Genomic DNA, 25,853 nt, shown 5'->3' on the forward strand with positions numbered 1-25,853 from the left:
TAGGCCTCGGAGTGCAAGTGTTTGTACCTCCGGGACCACCAGGTACCTTCATAAAAAGAATTTCGCCCGTGGGAAGCCGCCTACTGCAATCTTTGGCCCATTATTTTAATAAAAACTACAAAAGGATATTCCACAAAATTCTCTAATAAATTGTACTGTTTGTTCACATTCTGGTAGCTACTGGCATCTTTAGAAAGTGCCTTTCTTGGGTGTTTTAGCTTTTTTAGCTATTTGAGTAACTGTCTGTGTATCAGTCATTGCCGATATCTGAAGCATTATGTTGCTTCCAAATGATTTGTAGTGACCACGTGAGTGGCAGATGCTGAATCCAGCTCTCCTCACTTCATTGCTGTGGCCAACTGAAGAGACTCAGTTGCATTTCATTTCAGTGGCATACTGCCTCCCAACTAGCAGAGCCATTAGGCATTACGGGGAAGAGTTTCTGCTTTTGCACCAAAAATGCACTTGAAATTGCACTGGTTAGGTTACAGATTAAGTTTCCAACGGAATTCATTAGCATAATCACAAACTTAAAATCTTCCATCAACCAGTGCAATTGGGCAGTGTAACAGAACATAATAGTTTCTTTTTTTTTCTTCGCATTAGAAAGTATTCCTTGAGTGGTAACCTGGTGCAGTTTTATTAATACAGCTGAAAATGGGTTTATCACAAAAAAATCAGCAATTTGTGAGTAACCTGATTTAAAATGACTGAAAATAACTTTAAAAAAAAACTATACTGACCCATTGGTCAACAATCGTCAGTTTCTTAGTAAAATAAATATTTTTTGATACTAAAAAGCTTTTAAAATGTACCGACTAGTGCCTGTGCGCCTCAGACAATGAGCGCATTTTGAAAAGTCTTCCCGAACAAGCGTAATCATCGGAATTTTGCAATTTTGACTGGGGGTGTGGACTGTTTCAAGGGAATCAAGGAATATGGAGATAGTGCAGGAAAGTGGAGTTGAGGTAGAAGATCTGTCATGATCTCATTGAATGGCGGAGCAGGCTCAAGGGGCTGAATGGCCTACTCCTGCTCCTAATTCTTATGTTCTTATGTTTTGGGCGTAACTCACTTATGTTTAAAATTCCCCGATCTGTTGCGCTGGTTCGGCCAATTCCGCTTGAATTGCGTTGATATCACTGGTGTAAAGAAGCAGAAACTCTACCCCTACATCTTAATGTAGAAATCAGAGAGTGACTGCGCCAGACCCGATACTGGGATAGCTATTGGACTTAACACGCGAAATACCTCGATGAAGGTAAATTGCAGCCAAACTTCACATATTATCAGTGCAACCTTTGATGACTAGTGGCTGGCTGTACATCAGAAGGGTCAGAAATGTATTAACTTTGAGCCTCCCTGGAGCATAGCTTTTAAAAGACTGGAACCGTGGAGACTGCACTATTTGTGAGAACAGTAAATGAACCTGGATAAACTAAAGCAGGATCACTATTGTGAAGTAGAATTTGTCACAATTCGAGCTGGTTTTACTAACGTCGGCTTGTTTTCAAGAGTTGCAATTTGGCTAACCCTTTATTCACGCAGTGCAATGCACAATTGGCTCTGCTTGGAGGGAGGACATTTATTCCTATATCTCTATTGAATTAATATTGAAGTATAGTTTATGTTCCAATTTGCCGGAAAGCAATCGTTTAATATTTTCCTGAGAAATACTGATGAAAAACTTTAGTTCTGTATTAAATTCAAACCTGAAGTTTCTGTTAATGGTTTAACAGAAACAAAATAAACCCTCTTTATAAGTTATGAGGGGGAAAGTAAATTATGGTACATTACACATGAATGCCAATCAACTGTGGCCGACTAGCTCCAAACAAACCCGATCCCACTATTGACATGTTTTTCTCATAATTCAGTACAGGGTATTACAAAAATTCTGCAGGACATGGCTATCCAAACCTGAGACCACAACAGCTCTTTATGGCCCTTCTGCAGCAAGCCTTTGAACAATTTTACTTAATTTATACAGCTGATTAATTGCTGATCACAGATTCCATTTTTTATTTGAATGGTTGGAGTGAGGTACTTGATAAAGATAACGTCAACATAAAAGGGATCATTGTGGCTTAATTCTTTGGGTGAGTAGCGTACAGGAGGAGTGGGGTATGGGATTTACTTGGTGTTATCTTCAACACCCTGGGAGTGGAATATTGGCAAGGGTTCCTAAACCTGTGATTGCATACAATGGACTCATAGGAGTATGCACGCTTGTACAACTAGTGAGGAAAGCATTCGGTCCAACTGTGAAGCCCCTGATGTTGAATTGCCTGTTTACATTCATTGTCGAGGCTCTGGTAGGAAGAATGGCTGCATGGTTGAGGAACCGGAAGGACTTGATGCCTCTGGAACTATGCAGCAGCAGGTCCATCTGGAGAGAGGAGCAGAACATCGGTGAAGGAAAACGAAAATATAGAGAATCTTTGGTTCTCTGATTAGACTTGTCTACAACTTCAGGAGGATGCTTGCACTTGCATCAAATTATTTTTTTGCTGATTAACAGGGACCAATAATAATTTATTTAAATATCATTAATCACAGCTAGGAACTTATAGGGTTAGTACTTATCACAATAAGAACTTTTTCCTCCATTCCTTCACAAGATAGTTGTTGCATCTTTAAATCTATGAACTAGTAGATATAAACATAGAAAATAGGTGCAGGAGCAGGCCATTCAGCCCTTCGAGCCTGCACCACCATTCAATATGATCATGGCTGATCATGCAACTTCAGTACCCCACTCCTGCCTTCTCTCCATTCCCCCTGATCCCTTTAGCCATAAGGGTCACATCTAACTCCCTTTTGAATATATCCAATGAACTGGCCTCAACAACTTTCTGTGGTAGAGAATTCCATAGGTTCACAATTCTCTGGGTGAAGAAGTTTCTCCACATCTCGGTCCTAGATGGCTTACCACTTATCCTTAGACTGTGACCCCGGTTCTGGACTTCCCCAACATCGGGAACATTTTTCCTGCATCCAATCCCGTCAGAATTTTATATGCTTCTATGAGATCCCCTCTCATTCTTCTAAATTCCAGTGAATATAAGCCTAGTCGATCCAGTCTTTCTTCATAAGTCAGTTCTGCCATCCCAGGAATCAGTCTGGTGAACCTTCGCTGGACTCCCTCAATAGCAAGAATGTCCTTCCTCAGATGAGGAGACCACAACTGCACGCAATACTCAAGGTGTGGTCTCACCAAGGCCCTGTATAACTGCAGAAGACCTCCCTGCTCCTATACTCAAATCTTCTCCCTATAAAGGCCAACATGCCATTTGCTTTCTTTACTGCCTGCTGTACCTGCATGCCTACTTTCAATGACTGATGTACCATGACACCCAGGTCTCGTTGCATCTCCCGTTTTACTAATCTGTCACCATTCAGATAATAATCTGCCTTCCTGTTTTTGCCACCAAAGTGGATAATCTCACACTTATCCACGTTATACTGCATCTGCCATGCATTTGGCCACTCACTTAACCTGTCCAAGTCACCCTGCAGCCTCTTAGCATCCTCCTCACAGCTCTCACTGCCACCCAGCTTAGTGTCATCTGCAAACTTGGAGATATTACTTTCAATTCCTTTGTCTACAACATTAGTTATATTGTAAATAGCTGGGGTCCCAACACTGAACCTTACGGTACCCCACTAGTCACTGCCTGCCCCATTCTGAAAAGGACCCGTTTATTCCCACTCTTTGCTTCCTGTCTGCCAACCAGTTCTCTATCCATGTCAATACATTACCCCCAATCCTATGTGCTTTAATTTTGCACACCAATCTCTTGTGTGGGACTTTGTCAAAAGCCTTTTGAAAGTCCAAATATACCACATCCACTGGTTCTCCCTTATCCACTCTACTAGTTACATTCTCAAAAAATTCTAGAAGATTTGTCAAGCATGATTTCCCTTTCATAAATCTATGCTGACTTGGACTAATCCTGTCACTGCTTTCCAAATGCGCTGCTATTAAATCTTTAATAATTGATTCCAGCATTTTCCCCACTACCGATGTCAGGCTAACCGGTCTATAATTCCTTGTTTTCTCTCTCCCTCCTCCAGAGTTCATGGAATGTTGGAAAATGACCACCAATGCATCCACTCTTTCGAGGGCCACTTCCTTAAGTACTCTGGGATGCAGACTATCAGGCCCTGGGGATTTATCGGCCTTCAATCCCATCAATTTCCCTAACGCCATTTCCTGACTAATAAGGATTTCCCTCAATTCCCTCTGTTCCTCCTTCTCGCTAGACCCTCAGTCCTGTAGTATTTTCGGGAGGTTATTCGTGTCTTCCTTAGTGGAGACAGAACCAAAGTATTTTTTCAATTGGTCTGCCATTTCCTTGTTCCCCATTATGAATTCACCTGATTCTGACTGCAAGGGACCTACATTAGTCTTCACTAATCTTTTTCTCTGCAGATATCTATAGAAGCTTTTGCAGTCAGTTTTTATGTTCCCTGCAAGCTTACTCTCATACTCTATTTTCCCCCTCCTAATTAAACCCTTAGTCCTCCGCTGCTGAATTCTAAATTTCTCCTAGTCCTCAGGTTTGCTCAGATATCTCATACATAGCATTATTTATGGGTAGTTTTGGCCCTGGTGCAAGCTTTATGGCCCCAAGTTTCCACATGATTTGCTCCTGATTTTTAGGAGCAACTGGTGGAGAACGGAGTATCTTAGAAATCGGAATTCTCCACATTTAGTTTTCTGCAGTTCTAGTCAGGTAGAACAGTTTCACTTTGGAACTGAATTTTTTTTTCAAAAGGGGGCGTGTCCGGCCACTGACGCCTGATTTGAAAGTTTCCACAGTGAAAACGTACTCCAAACTAACTTAGAATGGAGCAAGTAAAGATCTTTGTAGGCTTGAAAAAACCTTGTCTACACATTAAAAAATCAGGCACAGGTTACAAATTAGGCGTCGGAAACGAGGTGGGGGGGAGGGGGGGGGAAGGGAAGTCATTAAATTCTACAATAAATCCTTAGTTATACTTATACAAATATTATACAAATAAATCCAACCTGAATAAAAATGTATAAGCAAAGAAAAGATTAAATAAACCATGTTCCTACCTGTGTGAAAGTGCTTCAGGCAGGCCTTTCAGGCAGCGGTTTGCTGTCGGGACTGAACGACGGCAGGGGGGGGGGGAGAAAGCTGCAGGAAGCCTCATTACTTGAGGCAGCGGTTTGCCGTCGGGACCGACCGACAGCAGGAGGAGGGAGGGAGAAAGGTGCAGGAAGCCTCATTACTTGAGGCAGCGGTTTGCCGTCGGGACCGACCGACAGCAGGAGGAGGGAGGGAGAAAGCTGCAGGAAGCCTCAGTGCTGATCATGGAAGGGCAATGTGGTTTTATTAAAAAATGTTAAAAATTGAACAGCTGCAAATAATTTGAATAGTCTCAAACAAGTGCATGTGTCCCGTTTATCACAGTCTATCTTTAATTACAGAATGCACTCCCTCGCACACAGAAATATCAAGAAAATTAAAATGTAAGCCTTTGCAAGGGTTCAATAAACAAATTTTCACTTTTTCTGCAGCAGTTTTTAAAAATGGCCGAGTGCCAATGTTTACTTCAGACTGCGCGAACGCTCCAATGCGCACGCGCAGGGTTGCCGGCACGAAAAAAACTAATTTAAATTGTACCCGCCCCCTCCTACTTACAAAATCGGCGCGAGTGTAGGCTCCGCCCCCTGGGTGCCGCGCCAAGCAGACATCGAGCTGCAAAGCGCTTGAGAATAGCGCGGTTTTTTTCCGGTGCCGTTTTCGGCGCGAAAAACGGGCACCCAGCTTGGACGGGCGCCTGTTTTGCCGCGTGTGGAAACTTAGGACCAATATGTTTAACTCCGGCCTTTCCCTTTAAGGTCACTGCTCCATTTAGGCAGATCCCGGCAATTGTAACTAGTTATAAACTGTTGAAATCAATCATGGAGCAATTGTAACTGCTTGTAAATTTTAGGCTCCAAGCCTATTTTTAAGATTTTTATTTTTATCCATAACAAAATATGATGTATTTTACATGATGGCGGTGCTAGAATTGGGATTTTTTATATATATATATGTTTATGATTAATTACATTTGCAAAGTCTGAGCAATTTTGTGCCATGTGACATACCTACTGCAGTGATGACACAGGTGAGAGAGTGGTTTAATTTTTGCATTTTTCTTTAAAGACTGCGGACAATTAAGAACATTTGGAGATTATTTTCTATACTTAATACATTGTTTCCTCGTTATTGGCAGTGACCCTTCAATAATAATGTCTGTCTTATGATACTGAGTACCTTTAAGTCTCACGTCACTATCTGTTATATTGGGGGAAAAATTGCGGTCGGAGGCTTCCTTCATACGCATCTGACCCGAAATGTTTTTACAAAACTACCTGTTGATCCTGGAAAAACATAGGATTCCGGTCTGAGGCCTTCATTCACTGCACAGCGTACGGGGTCTGTCTTTCACGTATGGACATCTATGTTGCAACCATGTGGGCCTGGACCACCAATCACTAGGTAGTATTCTCATTGATAATTACCTGTATTAGCAATGAGAATAACACCCTAAAACACCGAAACACAGCAAAATAAATTAAATTACATTTTTCTATGTTTTAAAAGTGTTACACTGGTAAAAGTAAGCTATACGCCTGCTTTTACCAGTCGTAAAAGTTTGAAGGACATTCGCTGGGCATGAGTTGGGCAAATAGCCCAATCTCTCTCGCGTGGATGTCCTTCTCCCGGGGATGTGTAGGATCTGTCTGAAGAAATTTTGACAGATCGGAAAAGCTGGTTCTTGGTGCATGCGCATCGTACCCAGAGAGCCAGCTTTTGCGAGGCCTCGCCGGATCCGTGCACACTTTGTATGCACCTGGCGAGGCCACAATTTTTGGCCCATTATCTTTTCACCTGAATGCAATAATGCTTATTTTTCTTTCTCCTGCTCTTTGTTCAGCAGTTCCATTCAGCACATTTACTTTCATTTATGTTTGAGCAATGGCTAGAGCAGTAGAGCTCTGCCTACTCTTGCATTTTTGTATACAAGGCATTTATATATTCTTTTATTGAATATGGCATGTACTTCATGTCCACAAACCTCGCTTCTTATTACCATTTTTGAGTAATGCATTTGTATCAATATTTATAATGGAAATCACTTTATAACATTTTATAGTCGGGGACAGGGAGATATGAAAAATATGCTAATATTTTATAATGAGAAAGTCCAATTTCCTGTCATTCATTTTTACAGACCTCCTATCACTGTCGGCACTATATTGTGAACCACCCAGGTTCACTCACCATATTATTTTGTTTACCCAATTGTCAAGTATATTTTCTCTGTGTTCTCGGTAAATGGAGCTCTGGGCCCTAATTCCCCCCCCCCCCATTCATTTGTGGACTTCTCCCCTCCCGACAGACACACTTGCTCAAAAATTACATGGCTGCCTTGGGTGATGGCGTAAGTGCTCCATTTTTTTTCTCATGCTGTTGTAGTGGTTGCCTGATTTTTCAGGCTGCAGCTTTGCATGGTGCTTATAGTAGCTGGCTCCAGGCCCAGCATCTTGGACCTTGCATTCCCCATGACCCCTTCCCCAAATGTCCCACCACCCCATTACTTACCTGTACCCTTCCTTTCTCTTGGGAGCTTTCATCCCACTGACCTTCCTTAATTTTGGCTATCATGTGTAAAGTGTATTTTACAAGAACTTAAACTCAATAATAATATACAAATATATAATAAACTGCCTAATGCATTATTGCTTCATTAACATAATTTTTTTTGGTGTGCCCACTGCTCTCGGAATTTGTTATTAGTTTTCCTCAGTTTCCCTGATTTGAGAGATTTCACTGATTGCCAGCTCTGTGGAGGGGGCGGTTGGAGGGGGAGGGCGGTGGTAGGGGCATTGTACGGCCTGTGACGGAGATGTCAATGACAGTCCGCAACTTCAGGATTTCCACAAGCGCCGAATCCCAAAGTTGCAGTAAGTTTCAACGGTGGAATGACAACAAATGACCGCAAATTCCGGGCCGTTGATTTGGTGTGCATGCTGGTCGATTAATTTATTGATTTGGTGTACACGTTGGTCCATTAATTTATTGCTGTTCACTACTGCATTAATTTATTTTGCGAGTACCTGCTGCCCTATTCATTAAGTGATAACCAGTGCGCTCAATTTAGGAATTCATTGATGCCTGCTTAGCTGTGCTGCCGTGTTTCAGCAGGTTGATGTACGTGATTATTTTTTATCGTGAGCGTATAGTGTCAAAAAACATCTTGCTATCATTTAAATTCATCCGCTCATTCTGTTCTCTTTTCTCTAGGGGGGAGAAGAGGAGAAATGTATTATTCAGTGAGTTGTGATCTGGAATGCACTACCTGAAGGGGCAGTAGAAGCAGATTCAATAGTAACCTTCAAAAGAGAATTGGATATATACTTAAAAAGGAAACATTTGCAGGGCCATGGGGAAAGAGCAGGGGAGTGGGACTAATTGGTAGCTCTGTCACCAAGCCAGCACAGGCATGAAGGGCTAACTAGCCTCCTTCTGTGCTGGTTCCTGGGATGGGGGGAATTGTCCTATGAGGAGAGATTGAGTAGACTAGGCTTATATTCTCCAGAGTTTAGAAGAATGACAGGTGATCTCATTGAAACATACAAAATTATTACAGGGCTTGACGGGGTGGATGTTTCCTCTGGCTGAGGAGTCTAGAACCAGGGGTCACAGTCTCAGAATAAGGGGTCGGCCATTTAGGACTGAGCTGAGGAGAAACTTCTTCACTCAGAGGGTGGTGAATCTTTGCAATCTCTACCCCAGAGGGCTGTGGAGGCCCAGTCTTTGAGTATATTCAAGACCGAGATCGATATATTTTTGGATATTAAGGGAATCAAGGGATATGGGGATAATGCAGAGAAGTGTTGTGGCAGAAGATCAACCATGATCTCATCGAGGGGCCGAATGGCCTACTCCTGCTCCTATTTCTTATATTCTTATGAATTATTCTATGTTCTTGTAGTAATAACTTCTGTGGTCCAATGTTGCAGGGTGCACTATAATTGCCTTCTTTGGGCACAGCGATAACATTTTTCAAGACTGTACAAGTTTTGACTCTCTGGGGTAGATTTTCATTGGCACCGCTGGGTGAAAACAGGGAGGTAGTGCCCTTACAATGGTGGAGAGGGGGCGGGGAGTGGAAAGCTGAGCACCGTGTTCCCGCTCCCAATAATGCCAGAGTCGCCGTCTGAGTCAGGAGGTAGGCCTGTAAAATCTGCAAATGGTGATTCTGTGATATACATAGGAGCCCGATTACCATTTTAGGGCCGCAGTGGGCATGCGCTGTACACACACTTGTTAACAGCTGGCGATCCAACCAGAGAGGAGACCAGCGGGTACGTTTTAATTAATTTGTGGGGCCGGGAGGTGTAGTAGTGCTCCTCCAGGCTGTCTTCCCAGCAGTTCCCCCTCCACCCGCCCTGGAGAACGGACTCCCTCCCCCAGAACTACCTTCGACTGGCCCAGAGCTGGTGGGCGGCTCCAGGGCACTTGTTTTCTGCCCACCGCCCATATGGTAATGAAGTCCGGCCCTCGAAATGGACCATGCCTCCCATCAAGTCTGTCGGGCAGCCGTGCTTCACTGGCTGGCCATTCAATAATTAAAATCTGCCCCTCCATGTACAATGACATGAGAAGTAACTAGGTAATGCAATAGAATAATCTTGCATCTGTTGCACATTCCTGCTGTCACACACTACGAGGGCAAAATAGTTCACTTATCTGTCATCACTGAAACCTGTGATGAAATATGAACAGAGTCAAGAGTAGCAAAAAGCACCAGCAAGTAATGAACAGAATTAAAAAATATATATAATTGCCCTGAATTTGCAGTCGGAGGTGTACCTTTGAAGCATGCCTCAAAATATTTGACCCGCAAAATATTTCCGAATTTCCCTCCAGACTCCCAGGCTGTGGAGAGTTCTGGTCCCAGGATCCGGGCATACGTCTGCGTAAAGGCCCACGGATCCCAGGGATGCAGGCGGTTCGAATCATGCGGGCCAGGTCCTCCAATCAGAAAAGAGAACTCCATTGAAGTCTTTTCCGAATGGAATCCCTTAATGACATGCAATGGAATCTCCAAATAATTAAACAATTTAGACAACTCTAATAAATGTTCTGATTCTCAAATTTAATTAAAAGTTCCTGAATCACACAAAATACAATAAAACAATTAATTTTTTGAAAAATAATTTAAAACATTTTAATCTGGGCCAATATTTGCAAGAATTAATTTTACGTGTTTGTGCATCATTTTTTATTTAAGATTTATATTGACCCTTACGCTGGTGAATGCAGACCCTACGCCTGCTTTTAACAGCCAATAGAGTTTTGTGGGCAAATGCTGGGCAGTAGCTGGGCAAATAGCCCAACTCTCCATCAGCAAAAGAGATTTCCCATTCGGTTCAGTAACTCTGTCACGGCGAACTTTGATGGATCGCAGGTTGCTGCTTTGCACACATGTGCAATACATGCAGAAACCTGGAACTTGCGGGGCTCAAACAGAAGGATTAAGCTGGCGTACATTGAGCGTATGCTGTAGAAGACACCGTAAATTCTGGCCCATCATTTCTGGCGTGATATAAACACACAAGAAAGTTACAGAATTCTGAAAAAATCACTAAGCATGCCCAGAAAATCTGTCATTTAAGGGTAGAATTAGCTGCAAGAAGCTTCCCCCGCACCACCCCCCCCCCCTCCCCGATACACTCAAGTCTGTGTTTCTGTGTGGTTCCTAAGGTTTGAGTTGCCAGTTTTACTTACCAGAATATCAGAGGGAAGATGCTGTCTGACCTGCTGAGTATTTCCAGCATTTTCCGTTTTTATTTCTGATTTCCAGCATCCGCAATATTATGATTTTGTGTTTGGATGAATGATCATATGTTCAGGTGGTAGTGTTTTGAGACGCAACATTTGGGGAGCACTTTTATTTTAGCGTGCAAGGCCCATAATTACTTGAACAAGGACTGTATATTTAAAAAAGGAGGCAGACAAAAAGCAGGAAACTATAGACCAGTTAGCCTAAATCTGTGGTTGGGAAGATGTTGAAGTCCATTATAAAAGAAGCAGTAGCAGGACATTTGGAAAAACATAATTCAGTCAGGCAGAGTCAGCATGGATCTATGAAAGGGAAGTCATGTTTAACACATTTGCTGGAATTCTTTGAGGATGCAACGAACAGGGTGGATAAAGGGGAACCAGTGGATGTGGTGTATTATGACTTCCAGAAGGCTTTTGACAAGGTGCCACATAAAAAATTACTGCACAAGATAAAAGTTCACGGGGTTGGGGGTAATATATTATCATGGATAAAGGATTGGCTAACTAACAGAAAACAGAGAGTCGGGATAAATGGTTCATTCTCGGTTTGGCAATCAGTAACTAATTGGGTGTCGTAGGGATCAGTGCTGCGATCCCAACTATATACAATCTATATTAACGACTTGGAAGAAGGGACCGAGTGTAATGTAGCCAAGTTTGCTGACGATACAAAGATGGGAGGAAAAGCAATGTGTGAGGAGGACACAAAAAATCTGCAAAAGGACATAGACAGGCTAAGTGAGTGGGCAAAAATTTGGCAAATGGAGTATAATGTTGGAAAGTGAGGTCATGCACTTGGGCAGAAAAAAATCAAAGAGCAAGTTATTATTTAAATGGAGAAAAATTGCAAAGTGCTGCAGCACAGCAGGACCTGGGGGTACTTGTGCACGAAACACAAAAGGTTCAGGTACAGCAAGTGATCAGGAAGGCCAATGGAATCTTGGCCTTTATTGCAAAGGGGATTTGTATAAAAGCAGGAAAGTCTTGCTACAGTTATATAGGGTATTGGTGAGGCCACACCTGGAATACTGCATTCGGTTTTGATTTCCATATTTACGAAAAGATATATATACTTGCTTTGGAAGCAGTTCAGAGAAGATTCACTAGGTTGATTCTGGAGTTGAGGGATTTACTTATGAGGAAAAGCTGAGTAGATTGGGCGTCTATTCATTGGAATTCAGAAGAATGAGAGATGATCTTATCAAAACATATAAGATTTTGAGGGGGCTTGACATGGTGGATGCAGAGAGGATGTTACCACTGATAGGGAAGACTAGAACTAGAGGACATGATCTTAGAATAAGGGGCCGCCCATTTAATACTGAGATGAGGAGAAATGTCTTCTCTGAGGGTTGTACATCTGTGGAATTCGCTGCCTCGCCAGAGAGCTGTGCAAGCTGGGACATTGTCTATCTCTGTCTTAAATTTATTCAGTTTCTTAACCGATAAGGGAATAAGGGGTTATGGGGAGCAGGCAGGGAAATGGACCTGAGTCCATGATCGGATCAGCCATGATCATATAGAATGGCGGAGCAGGCTCGAGGGGGCATATTTCTCCTCCTCCTACTCCTGCTCCTATTTCTTATGTTCTTATGTTCTTATATCTGTTGTGAGAAGTAAGGGGGAGAAAAAAATTCTCATAATCGTGTAAATCATTTTTTGGGGAGGGAAGAGGAAAGCTAAACAAATAAAACACTTGAAGCTTACGCATGCATTGGGGAAGTGGAACAAAACATTTAAAACTGGGAACAAGAGATTTTAGATAGGGAATAACAAACAAAATGACTTGCATCTTAAGCAAGTTTTGAGAAGTGGTAGGGAAATAGCATTACAACTATTATATGCAAGGCCTGTATCCTTCAGTGTCGGTAAGGTGTGTAATATTTTTACCTTGTGCCACGCATTACTTGAGTAAATTTGGTAATGAGTGAACTGTTATCACAAAAGCAAAATACTGCGGATGCTGGAAATCTGAAATAAAAACAGAGAATGCTGGAAATACTCAGCAGGTCAGGCAGCATCTGTGGAGAGAGAAATGGAGTTATGGTTTCAGGTTGATGACCCTTCGTCAGCCTTGGGCTGCAGCCAGACCATCAGATAAACATCAGAAACTGCGCTGTAGGTCCTGACTGTCTGTGGGCAGTGTCATATCAGAGAAATCCGTGTTAAGGCGCTGTATACCGTTCCCAAATAAGCAATGTGATGAGCAATTCCTTCCAATTGAGCCTGCAGCCATTGCAACAAGCATCTGCTTATTTTATTGTGGCCATACTGCAAAGGAGAAGTACAATGTAGGATAGTGAAATTCTCTTCGTCATTTTGTACTTTCCATCACAACTTGGGTTGCGAAGCTGGAAGTGATGGTGATGGGACTCCGCTCACATGGTAGGGGAAAGAGTCAGTCTAAGCTTTCATAATGATGTATTTTTAAACTCTTTAACTTCATAGTGTGCAACCAATTACTGAATGTACTGCTAACACCATGCCCTTTGCTTCCGTTAACTGCAGAAATATCGCAGCCCTTCGTTAGGGGATGAAGAATTCATCTATGAGCATGCAGGAGGGTAAGGCATTGTAATCTCTAGGGGGGAAAACAATCTGTGGTTATAGTAATTCCCCATTATGGGAAGCAGCCAGGTGCCATGGTCCGGTAGAATGTGCTTCAGATCCTATCCATTAATTTTTTGGACAGTACTTTTTGTGGGTTGAATCATTTGTGTGGTCAGCCCCACTAGTGTGAACATCAGTTGAGGACTGGTTCGGGCTCATAAATAAGAACATAAGAAACAGGAGCAAGAGTAGGCCATTTGGCCCCTCGAGCCTGCTCTGCCATTCAATAAGATCATGGCTGATCTGACCTTGGGTTCAGCTCCACGTCACTGCCCCATAACCCTTGACTCCCTTATCGTTCAAACAATGTGGTAAAATAGCACACTGGACTTGTTGTCTAGGTCCTTGCATGTATACTGGGCACTTGGGTGGGGTACTGAACGGAGCCCAACCCAGTGCTGAAAGAACAATATCCCAGCAAGGAGCTAATGGTCTCAAGAGAGAAGGAAAAGAAAAGAAATTTAAGATGAAATTAATTGAAGCTTGTCATTGTGGAACTGTTACTGTGCTCTTTAAATTACTGTTATGCTTCCCTTGCCATCACCCTCCCCCCACCCCACCCTTCCTTCCTTTGCATGTTCTCCAGGTGGAGTTGATGTAGGTGTGGAGGGGAGCCCTAAGATTTGCATCTATTAGTCAAACTGAGAAAAGTAATCAGCTTCCAGCAAATGACAAGCAAAATGCTGTAAAACAGAAAAAGCCGGCAATGCACAGCAGATCAATTAGGGAGAATAGAATGTCGACATTTTAGGTCTGTGCTTTTCGTCACAAGGATTCTGAGGAAGGTTGGGCAGCTGAAAGTTCAATTGTCTTGACCTGCTGTGTGTTACCAGCCTTTTCTGTCTTTAACCAGTTTCTCGATTCCTTACCCCAGGAAGGAACCCCTGTTCAGGTGTCCTCTCTGGCTGCTCACAACTCTTCGAAAGCAAACAAGGTCGAGGGGCCTGGGACACAAACTCCTCACATTACTAGCTGAGGTTCCTCAGCTAGCTCTGCTGCTTAGTGTATTTTACCAATCACAATATTTTAATAGTATTTTATAAAGCGAACTACAAACTAGTTTGTTTTAGACTTAGAATCCTAACTTAATATCCTGGATTTTATAGAAAGTAACATTTTTCATCGTCGTTTCGAAGATTCTGAAGTTACATCTCAGTGAGATCTATACAATAAGGAACTGCAGTAATCAGACTGATATAACAGAAATTAAATTTAAATCCAAATTGCTAACATATTCTCTTATTCGATTTTTAAGAATCCTGTATATGCATTTACTTGAACTGCATGTCCTCCCATCTTTAATTCTTGCTTTGTTCCAGAGATTCATTCCATTACATGTTGGAAGCCACAAAATCTTTACGTCAGAAGCAGGGAGAAGGGCCGATGACGTACCTGAATAAAGGACAGTTTTATGCCATAACACTCAGGGAGACTGGAGCCAACAAATGCCTTCGCCATCCAATCAGCAAAGTTAGGGTAAGCTGCTGTATTTCTCTTCAGCTTTGTTATATTGAATGGAACTATGTTAGCCCTCGGGCAGTTCACATGTAGTCATAGTGACCATTTAAGCACATGGTCAATAATTACAGTGCGATTTATAAAGATGGATGTGTTTGAAGGAGATTGTCTTTGAGCACTCAGCATTGTTTTTTATCTTCGTTCCTGGGATGTGGACGTCGCTGGCAAGGCTAGCATTTATTGTCCATCCCTAATTGCCCTTGAGAAGGTGGTGGTGAGCCGCTGCCTTGAACTGCTGTAGTCCGTGTGGTGAAGGTTCTCCCATAATGCTGTTAGGGAGGGGGTTCCAGGATTTTGACCCAGCGACGATGAAGGGATGACTATATACTTCCAAGTCAGGATGGTGTGTGACTTGGAGGGGAACGTGGAGGTGATTGAGTTCCCATGCTCCTGCTGCCCTTGTCCTTCTAGGTGGTAGAGGTCGCGGGTTTGGGAAGTGCTGCCAAAGAAGCTTTGGCAAGTTGCTGTAGTGCATCTTGTAGATGGTACACACTGCAGCCACGGTACATTGGTGATGGAGGGAGTGAATGTTGAAGGTGGTGGATGGGATGCCAATCAAGTGAGCTGCTTTGTCCTGGATGGTGTTGAGCTTTGTGAGTGTTGTTGGAGCTGCACTCATCCGGGCAAGTAGAGAGTATTCCATCACACGCCTGACTTGTGCCTTGTAGATGGTGTAAAGACTTTGCGGAGTCAGGAGGTGAGACACTCGCCCCAGAATACCCAGCCTTTGACCTATTCTTGTTGCCACAGTATTTATGTGGCTGCTCCAGTTAAGTTTCTGGTCAATGGTAACCCCTAGGATGTTGATGGTGGGGGATTCGGCGATGGTACTGCCGTTGAATGTCAAGGGGCGATAGTTAGACTCTCGCTTGTTCGAGATGATCATTGCCTGGCACTTATGTGGTGCGAATGTTACTGGCCACTTATCAGCCCAAGCCTGAATATCGTCCAGGTCTTGCTGCTTGCGAGCATGGACTGCTTCATTATCTGAGGTGTTGCGAATGGCACTGAACACTGCAGTCATCCGAAAACATCTCCACTTCTGACCTTATGATGGAGGAAAGGTCATTCATGAAGCAGCTGAAGATGGTTGGGTCTAGGACACTGCCCTGAGGAACTCCTGCAGCGATGTCCTGGGCTGTGATGATTGACCTCCAATCACCACAACCATCTTCCTTTATGTTAGGTATGACTCCAGCCAGTGGAGAGTTTCCCCCCTGATTGCCATTGACTTCAGTTTTACTAGAGCTCCTTGATACCACACTCAGTCAAATGCTGCCTTGATGTCAGGGGCAGTCATACTCACCTCACCTCTGGAATTCGGCTCTTTTGTCCATATTTGGACCAAGGCTGTAATGCAGTCTGGAGCCAAGTGGTCCTGGCGAAACCCAAACTGGGTCACGTGCAATAAGGGTACAGCAGTTATCATGGTTGACTTTAATCTACATATTGATTGGGCTAACCAAACTGGTAGCAATACTATGGAGGAGGATTTCCTGGAGTGTATAAGGGATGGTTTTCTAGACCAATATGCCGAGGAATCAACTAGAGAGCACGTCATCCTAGACTGGGTGATGTGTAACGAGAGAGGATTAATGAGCAATCTGGTCGTGGGGAAGAGTGACCATAGTATGGTAGAATTCTTCATTAAGATGGAGAGTGACACAGTTAATTCAGAGACTAGGGTCTTAAACTTAAAGAAAGGAAACTTCGATGGTATGAGACGTTAATTGGCTAGGATAGACTGGAGAATGATACTTAAAGGGTTGACAGTGGGTAGGCAATGGCAGACATTTAAAGATCACATGAATGAACTACAACAATTGTACATCCCAGTCTGGAGTAAAAATAAAAAGGGGAAGGTGGCTCAACCGTGGCTAACAAGGGAAATTAGGGAAAGTGTTAAATCCAAGGAAGTGGCCCTAGAAATAAGTCATTTTCCAACATTCCATGGACTCTGGTTCAGTTCCTATGGATTGGAGGGTTGCTAATGTAGCCCCACTTTTTAAAAAAAGAGGGAGAGAGAAAACAGGGAATTATAGACCAGTTAGCCTGACATCGGTGGTGGGGAAAATGTTGGAATCAATTATTAAAGATGTATTAGCAGCACATATGGAAAGCAGTGACAGGATTGGTCCAGGTCAGCATGGATTTATGAAAAGGAAATCATGCTTGACAAATCTTCTAGAGTTTTTTGAGGATGTAACTAGTAGAGTGGATAAGGGAGAACCAGTGGATGTGGTGTATTTGGACTTTCAAAAGGCTTTTGACAAGGTCCCACACAAGAGATTAGTGTGCAAAATTAAGGCACATGGTATTGGGGGTAATGTATTGATGTGGATAGAGAACTGGTTGGCAGACAGGAAGCAAAGAGTGGGAATAAACGGGTCCTTTTCAGAATGGCAGGCAGTGACTAGTGGGGTGCCAGCTATTTACAATATACATTAGACGAAGGAATTGAATGTAATAACTTCAAGTTTGCAGATGACACTAAGCTGGGTGGCAGTGTGAGCTGCGAGGAGGATGCTAAGAGGCTGCAGGGGGACTTGGACAGGTTAGGTGAATGGGCAAATGGATGGCAGATGCAGTATAATGTGGATAAGTGTGAGGTTATCTACTTTGATGGCAAAAACAGGAAGGCAGATTATTATCTGAATGGTGTCAGATTAGTAAAAGGGGAGGTGCAACGAGACCTGGGTGTCATGGTACATCAGTCATTGAAGGTAGGCAGGCAGGTACAGCAGGCAGTAAAGAAAACAAATGGCATGCTGGCCTTCATAGCGAAGGGATTTGAGTATAGGAGCAGGGAGGTCTTACTGCAGTTGTACAGGACCTTGGTGAGACCACACCTTGAGTATTGTGTGCAGTTTTGGTCTCCTAATCTGAGGAATGACATTCTTGCTTTTGAGGGAGTGTAGCGAAGATTCACCAGACTGATTTCCGGGATGGCAGGACTGACCTATGAAGAAAGACTGGATCGACTAGGCTTATATTCACTGGAATTTAGAAGAATGAGAGGGGATCTCATAGAAACATATAACATTCTGACAGGATTGGACAGGTTAGATGCAGGAAGAATGTTCCCGATGTTGGAAGTCCAGAACCAGGGGACACAGTCTAACGATAAGGGGTAAGCCATTTAGGACCGAGATGAGGAGAAACTTATTCACTCAGAAAATTATGAACCTGTGAAATTCTCTGCCACAGAAAGTTGTTGAGGCTAGTTCGCTTGATATATTTAAAAGAGAGTTAGATATGGCCCTGACTGCTAAAGGGATCAAGGGGCATGGCGAGAAAGCAGGAATGGGGTACTGAAGTTGCATGATCAGCCATGATCATATTGAATGGTGGTGCAGGCTCGAAGGGCCAAATGGCCTACTCCTGCACCTATATTCTATGCTTCTATGTTTCTATCAGTGAGCAGGTTATTGGTGAGTAAGTGCTGCTTGATAGCACTGTTGCCGACACCTTCCATCACTTTGCTGCTGATTGAGAGTAGACTGTTGGGGTGGTAATTGGCCAGATTGGATTTGTCCTGCTTTTTGTGGACAGGACATACCTGGGCTGTTTTCACATTGTCGGATAGATACCAATGTTGTAGCTGTACTGGAACAGCTTGGCTAGAGGCACGGCTAGTTCTGGAACACGTCTTCAACACAACAGCCGGAATGTTATCGGGGCCCATAGCCTTTGCCGTATCCAGTGCGCTCAGCCATTTCTTGATATCATGTGGAGTGAATCGAATTGGCTGAAGACTGGCTTCTGTGATGGTGGGTACCTCAGGAGGTGGCCGATATGGATCATCCACTCAGCACTTCTGGCTGAAGATCATTGTAAATGCTTCAGCCTTGTCTTTTGCACTCACATGCTGAGCTCTGCCTTCATTGAGGATGGAGATATTCATGGAGCCTCCTCCTCCCGTTAGTTGTTGACTGGTCCACCACCACTCACAACTGGATGTGGCAGGACTACAGAGCTTTAATCTGATCCATTGGTTTGGAATTACTTGGCCCTGTCTACAGCATGCAGCTTCCGCTGTTTAGCATGCATGTAGCCCCATGTTGTAGCTTCTCTAGGTTGGCACCTCATTTAAGGTATGCCTGATGCCGCGCCTGGCATGCTCTTCTACACTCTTCATTGTATCATTATCATCAAGCCAGGGATCAACCTTGGTTCAGTGAGGGATATGCCAGGCCATGAGGTTACACATTGTGCTGGAATACAATTCTGATGCTGCTGATGGCCCACAACACCTCTTGGATGCATAATTTTGTGCTGCTAGATCTGTTCTGAATCTATCCCATTTAGCACGATGATAGCGCCACACAACACAATGGAGGGTGTTCTCAGTGTGAAGACAGGATTTCATTTCCACAATGACTGTGCGGTGGTCACTGCTACCAATGCTGTCCTGGACAGATGCATCTGTGACAGGTAGATTGGTGAGGACGAGATCAAGTAGGTTTGTCCCTTGTGTTGGTTCTCGCACCACCTGCCGCAGGCCCAGTCTGACATCTATGTCCTTCAGGACTTGGCCAGCTCGGTCAGTAGTGGTGCTACCAAGCCACTCTTGATGATGAAGTCCCCCACCCAGAGTACATTCTGTGCCCTTGTTACGCTCAGTGCTTCTTCCAAATGTTGTTTAACATGGAGGAGTACTGATTCACCAGCTGAGGGAGGGTGGTAGATGGTAATCAGCTATAATGAACTGGGTTTCTAACTTCAGTGCTGTGCAGAAATGCATCCAGGATTTCAGATTTCTGTTGGGCTTCAGTGCAAGTTTCCAATTCTTGATCTGAAATGGGGTGGCAGTGGTATAATTGGCCTTTGGGCAAGGGTGGGTTAAGATTGATTAGTATTTGTGATCCTGATTGCTGTCTAGAGATTCCTGCTGGGAAGTGCACATATATGACTGTAGAGTGTGGATAGGATTGGGCTCAGCTCTGATATCCCCACACAGTGGAATAGGCTGCTGACAATCACTGTCCAGAGTCGTGTGTAGAATGGCCACCTGAGCGAGGTACCCCAACACTAATCAGTACCTTTAGATGTGGGCAGAAAATTGGTGGGGGGGGGGGGGAAACATTGTTTTTGTGATATTAAACTTGTTAACTTGGTAATTACTAATATTGCACAATATGGTTTCAAACCACGTGTCCAGTTCAGATAGCGATTTAGTAGTTTCGAACTTTGCATAAGTGCTCCTGGGTTATAAGGTTATGCTAGTGCTTTAGGTAAACTGCCAAGCCAGTGCAGCATAATTCAAATGGCACCTCACACTGAGTGGCTGGTGTGAAGCAGGAGATTATTAAATGACAACACAAATCCAGTGGCTTCATTGGAACTTCGCAGAAAATGGAAGATACAGGAGCCATCCTGCAAGAGATTTCTACACAGGTAGAAACCCAGTGAACAATTTTCTGTTCATGTGTTATGGGTGTTTCAGCATGTTATTTTCAGTAAGAAAGTGGGTGCTGAGTGGGAGAAAAGACTCCCAAATCAATGCGCTTTGGCCTGTGGGTCAGGTACCCGGCAAGTGCCTGGCTTTCATTTTATTTTGTCCAAGTTTGTTTTGTGTTTTTGCCCCTCATTTATCGCGCTCGATGATTTGCTTTTGAGTAACTAATTTATGCTGGGGATTTTCTAAGTAGTCACAGGAACTTAAAAGGGAGTTGGGGGCAGGGAAAGAGAGAGGGTGTCTCCTAACAAAATCCAAACGAATTGGATTTGTGCAAAATAAATTTTTCCCACAAATCAGGCACCCAATTAATTCATGTCACAAAGTTGAAATTGAGCTAGTGGGCTCCGGAATGGAAGGATGTATTATCACATGGTCAATTATTAATTATTCAGTGTATGCTGCCTGCTTTAAAATAAAATTTTATTGTTCTTTGTATTTATTTTCATTTTTGTGGGGACTATTGCGAGTGCTTTAAAACTGGTCATTTGGTCATGTGACCTGGCTCCAGTGTCTCTCCGTGAATGACTGGCAGCCACCTTGAAAATCTCCTCCAAATAGCATTTACTCTTATCTCCCCCATCCCCTTTCCCGAAGGAGATCTTGTTCTGGGGGGTCAACACCCCTCCAGTATCTCTCTGTGTGAGAACACCACCGCAGGTCGGGGTTATAAATAGAGCTGGAGCCAGGCCCTGGAACATCATGGGCGAAGGTGCCGTGAATGAGGGTACAGGGCCCAGGGGCAGCACAGGCCTGCCCACACTGCGATATGTGTGCGCACTAGGTCCGTGCAGCAGAGCAGGTCTCCAGTCGTCCTGGTTCAACCCTTGCCACTGGATAAAGGCCTAGTTCTGTCAAACCCGTGTGGTGGCTGATGCGCAACGGTCACCACACATTAAAAAAATCCATGCACAGGCATCTGCCACCCCCTCAATTGGAGTTCAGGACTGGAACATCGGGTCCTTCATTGAAACATCTGTGAACTCTTGTGGAAGGAAGTCATCCTCGTTCGAGGGACTGCCTATGATGATGAGTATCTCACCTGAATGACATTATAGGCATTTATATTCATCACTTTGTATTGATAGGCCCTTTGAGCCTGAGCCCATCATAGTCCAGCCTCCTGTTTCTCACATGCAGGTGTTCCAGCATGAGATGACTAGGTTCAAAAGCCCTTTTTTTCCCATTTCTACCCCCCTCCCCCCCACCAACCTACTATGGCCAATCATAGCAGTTACACTGCTGCCCCCACGTAGATCGGCTAACTCAGCACAGACCACAAATTGAAACAGCAACTTTAAGTCCTGAATGGCTCATTACCATGTCACCTTCATTCGTGAAGACATCTTGGTCCCATATACCCAAGGTGTCGGCCTTGGCTCAGTGGTAGCACTCTGAGTCAGACGATTGTGGATTTAAGTCCCACTCAAAATCTAGGCTGACACTCCCCGTGCAGTACTGAGGGAGTGCTACACTGTCAGAGGTGCCGACATTCGGATGAGGCATTAAATGAAGCCCTCTCTGCCTTCCCAGGTGGATGAGAAAGATCCTATGGCATTATTTTGAAGAAAAGCAAGTTCTCCCCAGTTTCCTGGCCAATGTTTATCTCTCAACCAACATCACTGAAACAGATTATCTGGTCATTATCATATTGCTGTTTGTGGGAGCTTGCTGTGTGCAAATTGGCTACTGCATTTTCTACATTACAACAGTGACTACGCTTAAAAGAAAGGGATTTAATTGGTTGTAAAAGCACTTTAGGGTGTCCTGAGCTCGTGAAAGGTGCTATGTAACTGCAATTTTTTTCTTTCCTTCTATACCAATTTGATTCAAAGAATTTGCATTTTTTTCAATATTGTAATTGGAAAAAAATTACCAAATTGAAAATGCTATATACAATTGTTCGCACTTGAATTGGGTGTAATTCCAATGGACATAATTTCTATCTCTGGATCAGAACCTAGGAATCAAAAGGATGTGCTTATTTGAACTGCAAAAATGGCCACCATGCTCCACCCTTTGTTTCAGATCGGTCCACTTAGAGGATAAGCCACGCTCTGAAGTTTCACAGGAATGTGTCACTGGAACCACCCATCCCAAGGTCTCACTGACTTTGCAAATTGTAACTCGATCCACATTGACTTCCTGCAGTGACAGAGGACAGAGCTCCCCAGAAGACAGCAAGGGCTAGCTAAAATCCTGTACCCCAGTCCAAGTACATCCCTCCCCCAGCCAAAGTGCTTTGCCCCAGTACATGTGCATCCTCCCCCCACCACCATAGATGGGGCATTGTGTATGGATTATTAACAGGTTTATTGGGTATGAAGTGAATTGTGACAGTGTCATGACTTCTGGATATCATCCACTCCAACGATGTCTCTATGTCTCTTGTAGGGGGTTTGGAGAACGTGATCCGTCTTCCCTGAGTTCCCTCTCTCCCCTCTAATCCCCCCCCCCTCCCCCCAGTCTCTCTCTCTCTCTCTCTCTCTCTGTCTCATTCACCCTCCCCCCAGTCTCTCTCTCCCCCCCCCAGCCTCTCTCTCTCTCCCCCCCCCAGCCTCTCTCTCTCTCCCCCCCCCAGCCTCTCTCTCTCTCCCCCCCCCAGCCTCTCTCTCTCTCCCCCCCCCCAGCCTCTCTCTCTCTCCCCCCCCAGCCTCTCTCTCTCTCCCCCCCCAGCCTCTCTCTCTCTCCCCCCCCAGCCTCTCTCTCTCTCCCCCCCCAGCCTCTCTCTCTCTCCCCCCCAGCCTCTCTCTCCCCCCCCAGCCTCTCTCTCTCTCTCTCTCCCCCCCCAGCCTCTCTCTCTCTCTCCCCCCCCAGCCTCTCTCTCTCTCTCTCTCTCTCCCCCCAGCCTCTCTCTCTCTCTCTCTCTCTCCCCCCAGCCTCTCTCTCTCTCTCTCTCTCTCCCCCCAGCCTCTCTCTCTCTCTCTCCCCCCAGCCTCTCTCTCTCTCTCTCTCTCTCTCCCCCCAGCCTCTCTCTCTCTCTCCCCCAAGCCTCTCTCTCTCTCTCCCCCCCAGCCTCTCTCTCTCTCTCTCCCCCTAGCCTCTCTCTCTCCCCTCAGCCTCTCTCTCTCCCCCCAGCCTCTCTCTCTCTCTCTCTCTCTCCCCCCCAGCCTCTCTCTCTCTCTCTCTCTCTCTCTCCCCCCAGCCTCTCTCTCTCTCTCTCTCTCTCCCCCCAGCCTCTCTCTCTCTCTCTCTCTCTCTCCCCCCAGCCTCTCTCTCTCTCTCTCTCCCCCCAGCCTCTCTCTCTCTCTCTCTCCCCCCAGCCTCTCTCTCTCTCTCCCCAGCCTCTCTGTCCCTTGGCCTCCCCCACTCCCAGTCTTTCTCAGTCTCCCTCCAGTCGCTCTCTCCAGCCAGCTTTTCGCTCACTCCCAGTCTCTCTCACTCTCCCTCCACCAACCTCTCTCTCTCTCCCTCCCTCTCGGCCCCTCGTCATTTCTTTGCTCGCCGCCGCCCACAAGCCGTCTTGGCCCCACGGCCGCCGCTCTCGGCCCGCCGAGAGGGGTCAGGGTCATAACGGGGGAGAGTTGGGGGGGAGGGGAGGCGTGGGAAGAGTGTGAGCGGGCGAAGGGAGTCTGGGCGGCCTGGGGCCTCAGCAAAGTCTCGGGCCTCAGGTCCTGCTTCTCGGCACCACGTGGAAGTTATGATTTGGGCCAGGAGGGGATTGGAGCTTGACAGGGGCAGGGCTTGACAGACACATGTCTGTCAAAAAGTGCAGTACAAATAGTTACATTGAAATCAAAACCACCGCCTATGGTGTTAATGCAAAACCGGTTTTAAACAGATACCAAATGGTTTTAACAGACAAAACGTCTCATTTACACCTCATTGTCAACCTCAAGTACAGAGCCACACCTTTCATGTTTGAAGTTATATGCAGTAGCAAGAAGTAAAGTAAAAACTGGATGCAAAAGCTTCTATAGATATGTGAAGAGAAAGAGATTAGTGAAGACTAATGTAGGTCCCTTTCAGTCGGATTCAGATGAATTTATAACGGGGAACAAAGAAATAGCAGACCAATTGAACAAATACTTTGGTTCTGTCTTCACTAAGGAAGACACAAGTAACCTTCCGGAAATACTAGGGGACCGAGGGTCTAGCGAGAAGGAGGAGCTGAAGGAAATCCTTATTAGGCAGGAAATTGTGTTAGGGAAATTGATGAGATTGAGGCCACACCTGGAGTATTGTGTACAGTTTTGGTCTCCTAACTTGAGGAAGGACATTCTTGCTATTGAGGGAGTACAGCGAAGGTTCACCAGACTGATTCCCGGGATGGCGGGACTGACCTATCAAGAAAGATTGGATCAATTGGGATTGTATTCACTGGAGTTCAGAAGAATGAGAGGGGACCTCATAGAAACGTTTAAAATTCTGACGGGTTTAGACAGGTTAGATGCAGAAAGAATGTTCCCAATGTTGGGGAAGTCCAGAACCAGGGGTCACAGTCTGAGGATAAGGGGTAAGCCATTTAGGACCGAGATGAGGAGAAACTTCTTCACCCAGAGAGTGGTGAACCTGTGGAATTCTCTACCACAGAAAGTAGTTGAGGCCAATTCACTAAATATATTCAAAAGGGAGTTAGATGAAGTCCTTACTACTCGGGGGATCAAGGGGTATGGCGAGAAAGCAGGAAGGGGGTACTGAAGTTTCATGTTCAGCCATGAACTCATTGAATGGCGGTGCAGGCTAGAAGGGCTGAATGGCCTGCTCCTGCACCTATTTTCTATGTTTCTATGTTTCTATGTTTCTAAATCCCTATGCCTGATAGTCTGCATCCCAGAGTACTTAAGGAAGTAGCCCTAGAAATAGTGGATGCATTGGTGATCATTTTCCAACAGTCTATCGACTCTGGATCGGTTCCTATGGACTGGAGGGTAGCTAATGTAACCCCACTTTTTGAAAAAGGAGGGAGAGAGAAAATGGGCAATTATAGACCGGTTAGCCTGACATCGGTCTTGGGGAATCAATTATTAAAGATGAAATAGCAGCACATTTGGAAAGCAGTGACGGGATCGGTCCGAGTCAGCATGGATTTATGAAAGGGAAATCCTGCTTGACAAATCTTCTACAGTTTTTTGAGGACGTAACTGGTAGAGTGGACAAGGGAGAACCAGTGGATGTGGTGTATTTGGACTTTCAAAAGGCTTTTGACAAGGTCCCACACAAGAGAATGGTGTGCAAAATTAAAGCACATGGTATTGGAGGTAATGTACTGACGTGGATAGAGAACTGGTTGGCAGACAGGAAGCAGAGAGTCGGGATAAACGGGTCTTTTTCAGAATGGCAGGCAGTGACTAGTGGGATGCTGCAGGGCTCAGTGCTGGGACCCCAGCTATTTACAATATACATTAATGATTTGGATGAGGGAATTGAGTGTAATATCTCCAAGTTTG

General features: G+C 44.7%; 1 protein-coding gene across 1 annotated transcript in view; it reads left to right on the forward strand.

The window, feature by feature from the left end:
* Nucleotides 1-25,853, forward strand: part of LOC139250721 (grainyhead-like protein 2 homolog) — a 185,034-nt gene that overhangs the window by 53,586 nt on the left and 105,595 nt on the right. Inside the window, exons 5-6 of the mRNA XM_070873120.1 lie at nucleotides 13,386-13,441; nucleotides 14,807-14,963. Of these exons, the coding sequence (XP_070729221.1) occupies nucleotides 13,386-13,441; nucleotides 14,807-14,963 (213 nt within the window). The remainder of the gene's footprint in view (nucleotides 1-13,385; nucleotides 13,442-14,806; nucleotides 14,964-25,853) is intronic.

This window comes from Pristiophorus japonicus, chromosome 1 (genome assembly GCF_044704955.1).
Source record: "Pristiophorus japonicus isolate sPriJap1 chromosome 1, sPriJap1.hap1, whole genome shotgun sequence".
In the NCBI taxonomy this organism is placed as follows: domain Eukaryota; kingdom Metazoa; phylum Chordata; class Chondrichthyes; family Pristiophoridae; genus Pristiophorus; species Pristiophorus japonicus.